At 43.2% G+C, this 11,149-nt stretch overlaps 1 protein-coding gene across 5 annotated transcripts in view; it reads left to right on the forward strand.

The window, feature by feature from the left end:
• Positions 1–11,149, forward strand: part of Ptp99A (Protein tyrosine phosphatase 99A) — a 153,327-nt gene that overhangs the window by 77,748 nt on the left and 64,430 nt on the right. For all 5 annotated transcript variants that reach the window (XM_089466305.1, XM_018013504.2, XM_089466342.1 and 2 more), the window contains exon 8: positions 998–1,112. In XM_089466305.1, the coding sequence (XP_089322431.1) occupies positions 998–1,112 (115 nt within the window). The remainder of the gene's footprint in view (positions 1–997; positions 1,113–11,149) is intronic.

The following is an 11,149-nucleotide window of genomic DNA, read 5'->3' on the forward strand; positions in this document are numbered from 1 at the left end:
TCCTTTTCGGGGGCGCTATAGCAGTGGGCATGGCACTGGCCACTAGCACATCCCTCAATGATTACTTGTGTATGTATATGTACAGCTCTGTCTGAGTCTATATATGTACGTCCTTCTATTTCCGCATAATGAACCCGAGCTTTAAGTTTGTCAAAGTAGAATTTAAAATATTAAGGGAACAAAACTTTAAGGCAAGGTAAGAGATAAATTGTGTTTAATGCGGAACTAGCGTATTTGCATTTCACTGAAGGGAAAAAGAAAATATATACATAAATATTTTTAGTCTAAGATCCGATTTATTTTCATGGCTTTATAGGTTTTCCTAAGAACTAAATAATTCTCGTAAACAAAACTTGCAAATTTTTCAAAGAAAAAACAGTAAAGCAAGCCAACTCAGAAACAATCTCAGAAAATGAGGCTGCAAACGCTAGCTGAACTATCGAAACTTTACGACGTTTCGTAATAAAAACGTGTATGTGTGTGTATGTTAGCTGGTGCAATTAAGGCTGCCTCACAACTCAATTTCCTTCTCGCTTTTTTCATGAGCCCCGCGCTGCAGCAAATACATTTTTAACAGCTGCAATTTAACGTGCATACATATTTGCCAGGCGACGCACAGAAGTGGGCGATGCGCAATTTCCGCTTGAGGCTGACTGCAGCTGGCAGCTGAAAGGGAGCGAGAGAGGGGGCAGGGGGCGAAAGGAAGGAAGGCAAAGGAAGCCAGCTCATTCAATTTGGCTACTCGCTCAGCGAGTGCAAAAAAAAAGTGTTTAGGTATTATGAAATACCTAGAGAGAAATTATGGGAATATGCGTCTTGTCTCTATAAACGAAACGATAAAAATAACTAAAAACATAAATATGCAAATAAATGTAGACTTCATTACACGAGCATGACGGCAGTCTGGTATACCCGTTAGCCCCATGTTCACCTATTATAAGCGCTTTCGTTTGATTAATTCGCTGAATAATTTTGCATTCACATTTCCCCATTGCAGAGCCACGAGATACAGAATCTGGAAACCTACACGCAGTACAAGGTCACCGTGCAGGTGTTCAACCCAGAAGGGCTCGGCCCAGAGACAACCATACTGGTGATGACCGATGAAGGAGGTGAGTGTTCTTGCTTAATGCAATAAGTCAGTCATGAATTCTGAAAACGTTTTACACTTGAAAACATAGCCAAGATTTCCAACGGAATAATTTAAGAGGCATCTGTATGCTTTTACACTCTGCAAAATTTGGTAGGTAATCTGACCGCTGACTAGGCAAAGCATATTTGGAATCAAGCATTCATGTTGCTTATAATTTTTTTTTAGTGTTTGAATAATTCTTTCCGATTCACGCTTGATTTATTCAAAATTTCAAGCCAGTCAAGCAAAAATGCATTTGAAATAAAACTGCAAATTCTCTCTGGGTAGCTACGTAAGTTTTTCTCTCAGTGTGCAGAAAATATGAAATACGGCGATGACTTTGCCGGCATTTTCAATATTTGATTTATATCCGATTCAAGTTGCAACTCGTTTTATTTCTCTCTTTTTGTTGCCATTTTCTGTTTGAGTTGGGCTTGTGGAACTATTTCGCACATATGCAAAAGGCAACTGCTTATTGAAATGCCAAGTGACCAGCAAGTGACCAAGCCACACGATACATGACTCTGCATACAGAGGAGAAGCGATTCGGAGGAGACGAAGGCGAAGAACCGTTTGTGCAACAATCAAAAGAAATTGCTTTTGTATGCACTACTTAAGGCTCTGCCCCTGCATTGTCAGAGCGAAGGGTATATTATTGCATGTGCAGAGATTTTCAATTTAAAAATCCACTTGAGTGCCATAAGATTTCAAAGCTATAGACCTTGTATTGGATAACAAAAAAATAACTCCACGTATGATCTGTTGAATAGAAAAGACCAATCAAATCCCATTTCAAATGTCTGAATATAGAGTATCTCTCGGCTTTAGTTTTGCCTAGCATCTTACATTATCCTGCTCTCCCACTCTCTCTTTCTCTCTCTCTCTATCTCTGTCTCTGCCTCTCTTCTGCACACAGTTCTCAATTCAAATAGAGCAAAGAGCCAAAGCTTTGACTCGCTCGACCGCAAAATGTCTGTGCCATGCAATGAGCCAAACAAATAAAAGTTGAGTTAGACCAAACAGAGGCAAAAATATGCTACAATTTCTCATATTTCTTTCAGCAGCTGCAGCTGCATACGGACGCTCTTCCAGTGTGTGTGTATGTGTGCGTATGTGTGTGTGTGTGTGTGTGTGTGTGTGTAAGGGCACTGTATTGGAATCGAGCATAAATAAAAATTGCTTACTTAAACTTTTGCCATATGCTGCATACTCAGCACAACAAATCGAGGCAAAAACCGTTCAGGCATATCCCTTATGCGCCACGTAACCAACTACAACTCACCAACGCCCGCTGGCCGTGCCCCATTCCCTTGCCGCATTTCCAAATCCCATTTCTCTTTCCATTGCCACGTAGCCATTATTTTTTTATTTTTTAGACAATTTGTTTTGTTGGCGCATTCTAACGTGGATTTCCGTTCGCGTCTCAGTCTGTGGCTCAGACGCCGCCACAAGCGGAAATCCACGGAATGCAGACGCCGGCCACTGCCTACGACTGCCAGGACTCTGGGATGCTGCCGGGGTCTGCGGAGGGGGCAGCAGTTGCGGTTGCGGGCAAAAATAATAAGCTGAATGCCCCCTGCAGCACGCTTTACTAGTTAGTTATGAAAGGTCTTGAAGCTGATTTGAAGTAAATATGTTGCTAATAGCAACAAAGCAAACTCTGAAGCATATACAATATAAAATTTAATATAAATATTCCCCTTTGCCTGGAGCTGCCTTAGTTCAAGTGAATATATCAAGTAAAACTTTTACCTCACTCACCCTCTCTCTCTCTCTCTCTCTCTCTCTCTCTCTCTCTCTCACACACTGTTTCTCTTTTGCTCAATCAAAGCAACGGCCAAGCAGTGTATTTAATATTCGGCATTTACGGTGCCTTTCAACCGCCTTTTGTCTGGCTGCCTTTCGGCTAGATTTTAATATCGCCCCAAGTCGGCGCTAAGCTTTTTATTCGTGCCAACTTTTAACTCTTTGGATGAAGATTCGTAAAGAAAAGTTAAATGTTTAACGCATAATTAGCATAAAACACTGCGGCAAATCCGCTCAGCATTGACTCAGGTTGTCCTAATATATCTCAGCATTGTATAATGAGTAGATACATATATATTAAAAAGAGCAAAACGAGAAGATAAGGGAAAAGTGTATTGCGCACATAAAAGTGCAACTTTTAATACATTTTTCGGTCTGAAGCTCTCCTGGCTGACTGAGAGCAGCTTAGATATATATACATATATATATAAATTATATATATATATCTATGTATAAATATATAGAAATATAATACTTACTTTTCTGACTGGCAGCAGATTTGTTTGCTTTTGGCAGAGTCGACTTTTCTTTTTCTTTGGAAAATTTTCATAAGCGCCTTTGACTTGGGCTTCCTGCTGCAAAGTTCGCTGCAAAATGTTCGCAGCTGGCATAATTTTGTAATTTCATTTCATTTTACATTTTCGCCAGCTTCAGCTTTATAAAAATTTCTTTCTTTTTTGTGCGTATGTGCCTGTGTGTGTGTGTGTGTTTATTCAACATTTTTGGGCTGAGCTGCCAGGTGCAGACAGGCGAGGCTTTCAAGGGATTTGCAGCGGCTTAGTCGACAAGTTTAAACAGCTGTGCAGGATGTGGCTCGGGATGTAGCTGTGTACAAGGATGCGACTAAGGATGCGAATCTGAATGCGGCTCGTCTTGATGAGCTTGGCAACATGTTGGCTATGCCTTTGACAGACTTGATTAATTAGCAGTTACACCCACACACACACACACACACGTGCGCGCACTTACACGCACACACACAGACAGTCTAAATCATATTTTATGAATTTCATTTTCATTTTCGTATTGCGCCTTGCTTTTTGCTATTGCTCGAAATCAAATGCCTAGTTGCCGCATGCCTCATGCCGCATGCCGCATTCTGCATGCCGCAAGACGGGGCGCCTAGCCGCATGCGGTGAGCATTATGAAGCCTTGCAATGCAGCTTAGCGCGCGTCTCCTTTGACTGAAGGACTCTGTGATTTTGCGGCTATCACTTGCCTTTAACTATCCCGTTGCGCTCTGACACGAACAGATATGACAATTGCAACGGCATACAAGAGCTGTGAATGCCCTTTCAGTGCGAGCAAGAGTCCTGCTAAAAGTGTTTCATTAATGTACTAATTTCATATTGTTTTCTATATGCTGAACTGAAGATTAACTCTATAAGCAACCCGTTAATGTAAGCTATGCCAAAGCTATGCCAAGTAAAACTCTCGATCTCTGCTGCTTAGACTCTATATACTATATAACTGCCACATCGCCTCAGTGCAGCTTACAGTCTTTTAATGCTCTCTGTTAGGGCATTTTCCTGCTAACAAAAGGACACGTGGCAGAGGCAATTGCAAAGCAATTCCAAGGGCTTCACTTGTTTCCCACTTATTCAATATTCTGCTCATCCTCGTTGTTGTTGTTGTTGTTGCTGCTGTTTCTATTGTTATTTTCGTTTGTGCCAGACTGTTAAATCTGACTGAGCCCTGCCTGCACTTTGAGCCGAAACAAACTCGGCGGGAGGCTCCGGCTCTGTCTCTGATTAAAATTTTGCCACTTTTGCCGCTGCCGCTGCTGCTTCTGCTGCTGCTGCGTCTTAGCTTTTGACATTGACCCGGCTAGGAATGGGAGTACGGTTTTAGACCTGACGCCGAATCGCCTTGCACTTTAGCCAGCACGCACTAGAATTTCATTTGGCAGCCTCGACATGCGCTTTGTGGTAGCCCGAGCTGCAGTGGCAGCTCTTGCCCTTGCCTTTGTGCCACGCCCCGTAACGCTTATCCAAGGACTTAGGCGAGGCATAATAGTCGTGTGCCTTGAGCCATGATAACTTCGTTTCATTTTCATTTCACTTGCGCAGTTTTACTTTGGGCCACGTCTCCCATTGTGGCACTTGATGGCTCTCAACATTGTTGTTGTTGTTGTTGTTGTTGTAGTGCTTGGCAACTTTTGACTTTAACGCGTCATGTTTCAAACAGCAAAGACAGTTACATTCTCGTTTCAGACATGGCCTAAGGATTTCTCGCTCTTGCTGTCTTCGACCCGTGCCAGGGATCACATGAAAGGCCAGACGCCCAAGGTGTGCGAGTGTCAGGTGTTGCACGAAACTTGCTGACCCAATGTCTTGACTTTTTTTGCTTTCTTTTTTGTATATAGTTGCGCCTTCGTCTCCTAAGTAGCCTGCTGTTTCTTTTTACTTCTATAGATAAGCTTACAAATGTGTAAGAGGCCCCCAGAGATTTTGTCTACAGTTTAAAGTGCTTTCAATATTCGAGAAATGCTCTTCATAAGTTGAAATTGTTTAACATTCAGTTAACATTTGCTTACAAGTTAAATGAAAGCTACATAAATATAAAATGCTTGAATGATTATGGAATATTTCTACCCCAAGTATTTGCAAGAAATCATTTCAAAATTACAAAAAAAAAGCAAATATATTTACGAAATTAAAATGTAATCCCCTAAGAACTTTCTTTCCAACTCTTCAACTGCTTCGCGTGTTTATCTAAAATTCGTTATCTCATGCTCAATTATAAATGACGAATCGTTAACGCTTAAGCTTACTGCCAATTCCAATGGAAAGTTCAAGGCCACCGCTACCGCCACCGCCAACGCCCAGCCCCGCCCCCGCACAAAATCAAGGCAGCCAATTGAAAAGGTCCATTAGACGCTTTATGCAGCACTCAGCGAAAAGCGGGTTTCGCTTCTAGTCATTTATCAGAGTTGCTTGTCAACGCCACGCCCGATGAGGCGTGGCACACAAAATTAATAGACACATTGCAGCATGACAAGAAAATGGAAAATGGAAAATTGCAGCACGAAAATGGAAAATGCTCGCAGCTGTTTAACTATTGCCGCGAGTTTGACGAAAAACCCAAGACAAAAAACAAAGCAATAGAAGGACGAAAGCGAAAAAGGAAAACGTATAAAATTGCGGTCACTCATTCTAAATGAGGAGCCAAGCAAATGGAAAACTGAAAATGGAAAATCGTAGATGGTAGATGGAAGATGGCAAATCCATTTGCACTGTGGACTGGACTGTCAAAGGCAAGCGCCGCGTCACCTGGCGCTCAAACTAAACTAAAACCGCGAGCGAGAGAGCTGAGCTAAGCTCATCTGCGAGTTGAGAGTTGAGTTGAGTGGAGAGTTGAGTTTCGCGGTTTGATGGCTGTTTGCTTTGGCTGCGAGCGGCAGAGCTCGTCGCATAAAACTTACAGCAACAAAATTAATTACCTTTGGCTACTTGCAACTAGTTGCGGCAGCGACCGCCGTTTGCATGAACGGCCAAAAAGGTGGCCCAACATCCGCTCACTGCTTTTAAAGCGAAAGCCGCGACGAAAAAAAAAAAAAACAAGAGAAAAAAAATCTCCAAGTTTTAGCAGAGGCGGAAGTGACAAAACAGCAACAGCAAAAGCAGAGACAACTCTGCTAAAAATGAAAAAAAAAAAAAAAAAAAACAAGATGGCCGCCGCAAGAAGACGAAAGCGGATGTGATACAACGGGAAAAGTATGTTTTAATAAAAGCGGAAATGAAGCAGCGTTACCGTTATTTCCTGTTTGCGCACAGTTTTGTTTGCAGCTACAGCCCAAAACTCTGCCAGCCCAGGCAGTCGAGCAGTTGGAGCTGTTGGAGCAGTTAGAGTTGCTGGAGCAGTCGAGCAGCAGCTGACCTGCTGCATTTTCATTTCCCAGCTCGGCTGCAAACCTAAAATGATAAACCGCAAGCCACTTAAAAAACTTGGCTAAAAAACTCGGAATGCAGAGACTAAGAAAAAGTGCGGCAAAAACTTCTTGTAAATAGACGAAATTAATGAGCGGCAACGAAAATTACATCCTGGCAACGCTACCTGCGGCAGCCAGACACAGTGAGTCGGCGCGGGGCAAGACGAGGCGTGGAGGAGGAGGCGGAGGTTAGGGTGTAGCAGCAGAACAAAAAGATTCATGACTCTGTTGTATTGATTTCGCCTGCTGCCTAATTGAATTTGCTGCCACAGTCGGAATGGCCATCAGTTAAAGCCAGTTAAGAGGGCCCTCAGCGCAGTACAGACTGCAACTGGAGTAATGTACAATAGGAAAAGAAGCACATAATTATGCAGCCATTAGCGAATTACTAATTAAAAATTGACAGGATAATCAATAGCCAAGATGACAGTCAAGCTAAAAACCAGATCTGTTTGCTTTGTTGAGTAAAGGTTGCTCCTCAAAAACATTCACTTCTATAAAGTTAAGGTCCTCGACAAAATCTATTTTTGCCAGTTATTGATAAAGTTCATGACTTAAGGTAAACTCCTATTACAACATCTCTGATTCCTAAATTTAAATTCTCAGCCATGTTTGATTTCATAGTTTTGACTTCTCTTAAGTATATTACTTAAATATTTTTAACTAACTTTAGCCACATTTCACATATAATCCCAAAAACTTTGAGAATTACCTTTGATGTTGTGATCGAATTTATTTTCATACGCTGTTCAGACGCACCCAAATATTCAGAGCTCTATGCGAAATGTCGTATATTTTGCCATAATATTGCCACACATCTGACACCGAGCTGCGGTTGCCGGAACCATGCCCCCATCTCCAGCTCCACCTACACCACCGCATACACCTTCATCGCGCTATATCTCAAAGAGTAAGCTAATAAAACATTTGAAAGCAATCACAAGTTTTGCGCTGCAGTTCGATGGCTGTCATTGCATGTCGGAAAATAAAACAGCTTCGAACTGGAACCGAAACCGAAACTGAAACTGAAATACCAAAATGCAAAGTAAACTCCTCATGCCAGATGGAGCTCCCACTTCCCATTCAGCCAAAGAGCGCGACCGCAAAAGCCGAATAAAAAATGGAAAAGAAATCGCATCGCATGCCAAAAATGAAAACGAAATGAAATGTTGGAAAAGTTGCTGAAAATGGCGTTGACAAATAATTTCATATCATGTCTGCGCATTTTGGCACTGCGCCTGGCGACTGGCGCCAGATCCTGCCGCCTGCTGCCTCCAGCCTGCTGCCTGATTCCCAATTCCTGGTATTTGCCTTTACTTAGATTTACTTCGATTTCCTCAGGATCAGTTTCATTTGATTTCATCTATCTGCCTTGCCGCAACGTGAGTGCATGCTGTCAGCTGAGGTGGCACAGCTCATCCACCTGTCTGCCAATGACTACCCCAATGAAGTCTCCTCTTCTTCTTCTTCGTTTTTCTCTTTTCACTTTTTTTGACAAATTCGCCCCAGGCTTAGGACGCACGCTCAATCACTTTATCGAAGGCGGATTTTAAAGTCTTTAACTTGCCTTTTGACTTTTGTGTTCTTGTAAGAGAAGCAAAGGCGAATGCTGAGTGTGAGAATACCCTGTATTGAGGGAGGGCAGCAGATGAGCAGATGTGATGACATGATACGAGATGACAGATAGATGTTGATAATAAATTTGACTCCTTTTGCGATTTAAATACCATCTGTCAACTTTTAAACTTCATTGCCTGTTCTTGAAGCCTTTTACAGGGTATCACATAGGTAAAGTTCATAGTGCTTGGATTGGAGTTTTGGACAGCATCAAACACACTTGGCAAATCTTTTGAGGCCAACTCGTCTAGCTGCCGCCATGTGGGTGTGAAAAGTGCCTGTGTTTGTATGTGTGTGTGTGTACGTGCGTGTGTGTGTGTATCCTTTCGTGCGTATCCTTTCCTTTGCGGACCCTCTTTTTGTCCCCGCATGTGTTTGCCGTGTAGAGCCTGCGGGTTTTTGACGTTTTGCCCTTTTTTTTTCATCTTGTGCCTTGGCAAAAGTGCAGAAAATTTGTGCAAGTTACGTGCTTGATTACATTTTTTCAAAGTTTTTACTTGACTTTATCTCCTGTTTTGTGTCTGTGAGCCAGTTGGAGACACACACAGAGAGAGACACACGGACGGGTTTTGAGCAGTGGCAGCGATAAGGTTAAAGGTTTGCCCTTCCCTGTCCCAGAGTGTGCAGGGCGGTGCGGTGGCTGTGATTGTAGTGCCAACTCTGGGCGTGGATGGAGTGCGCGTGTATTCTATATTTACTGGCGATTAACATAATTGAACAAACACCTGTGCCAGCAGCAGAAATCAAAAGCTTTTAACAAATTGTGGTCAGGTGCGTAATCGGCTTAAATCGAACAAAACAAATCTCAGCAATTAGGCAACAAACAAAGCGCAAGCAATTCAATTTCTGGCCAATCAACTGCCGACTATTTAAACAAGTTTCATATCAATGTCGAGCCGTCTGCCTGCTATGCTATGGCTTACACACGCACACATGTCCATATGGGCTTAGAGTGGAAACGAATGGTCAGCCCTAGCCACTGGCCAAACCACAAGTTGCCAGTTATTATATTATGTGCGTCACAGTAATACTTTATGTAGCTGCAGATGTTTTATGGCTAGAGATGGGAGCGTGACACGAGATGAACTACATTATTTATTGGTCAAATATGTGAGCACTTTTTGTTTAAATAGAATTCTTGAAGCTGTCTTTAATTGAGTGTAGTTTGCCTTAAACTCAAAGAGATTACACTGAAAATAAATAATAGTAAAGTAAAATTGAATCTCACGCAATTCCAGCTCCATTCGCACAATCTACAAAATTGTTTGACATGCTGGAATTTCTCTGATAACTAAATCAAAATTTACATTTTCTCTTTCTTTTTTCATCTTAGTTCAGTCAAGCCAAAAATTGAAGGCTTACAGCTTCGACTGCGTTGGCCAAACTGTAGAACAGCGTGTGTGACAACATGGCGTATGATAGATTTCACTAGAAACTTGTTTCGGCTGCAGCTGCAAGGCATGTTCCATGCACAGCGACACACAACATGTTGCCAGCCTCTGTCTCTGACTCTTCAGGCTGTTGCGCATTCGTCTAGTATTGGTGCTGCTCCTGCTGCTGCTCCTGCTGCTGCTGCTGCTGCAAGGCTACTCTCTGTTAAATTAGTTTTGCACTTTGTACATTGTCAGTGGCATTCTTTGCACTTCTACCCGCCCCCGCTGCAGCACCCACTGCCGCCCCCACTGCCGCCCTAATCTGCCCAGCTGGCTCTTTTGGTTGTTTGTGTGTCCCTTGCCTCTTGCCGCTGTCTAACTTGGTTAAGGTCTTGCCCAGCTGACTGTGGCTCAGGCGTGGCGGCATATGTGTGTATATATATGTGTGTGTGTCTCCTGCGGGCAACTATGTGTGTGGCTGCGGCTGTGTGTGTGACTCTGTTTCCATATATATATTTATGTGTGTGTGTGTTTGTGTGTCTCCTGCGGGCTACTCTGCTCCTCACATACTCTCTCTCCCTCTCTCTCTCTCTCTCTCTCTCCCTCTCTCTCTCTCTCTCTCTCTCCACTCAACTACAGCTTGTCATGTTGCACATGTGCATTTGTGTGTATTTGTTAGTAAAAGCGACTTTCATGTGGTTAGTTTTGCTCGCTTCAGACAAAACTCTGCACATTTAACGCCAAATGGGCGTGCCACATACCAGCCCCTTCCCCTGCCCCACTCCCTGCCCCTGCCCCTGCTCGTTGCTTTAGCAAATCAGCTTTGAAATTTATCTAAATGCCTAAAGCTCGTTATAAAACGAGGCTCGGCCCGGCTTAGATTTATGCAGACATGTGCCAAGTGCCAACTGTCAGTTGCCAGTTGCCAGTTGCCAGTTGCCACAGTTGCCACACAGCGTTGCCAGACTGGCCAAGGTTGCCAACTGGAGTTATGCAGGCTGCGCTGCTAAGTAGGCAACATATTTTTGTCTAGGCCTAAGCCGGCTAACACTTTGCACTGATTGCCCACAGACAGCATACACACACACACACACACACACTCACACAGGCACACACGCACACACTTGTTTGCACATATTTTTACACACATGCATTAATTTTCATTTACAGCACTTGCATGTCAGCCCCTCTCCGTCCCTCTCGCTCCTGCCAAACGCACTTAGCCAAATTGCATTGCTTGGCAATGACTTCGCGCAGACGCCGTTGCCGTTGCTGTTGCCGTTGCCATTG

Source organism: Drosophila arizonae, chromosome 2, assembly GCF_054131065.1.
Source record: "Drosophila arizonae isolate 15081-1271.41 chromosome 2, UAZ_ARI_1.0, whole genome shotgun sequence".
Taxonomy (NCBI): Eukaryota; Metazoa; Arthropoda; class Insecta; order Diptera; family Drosophilidae; genus Drosophila; species Drosophila arizonae.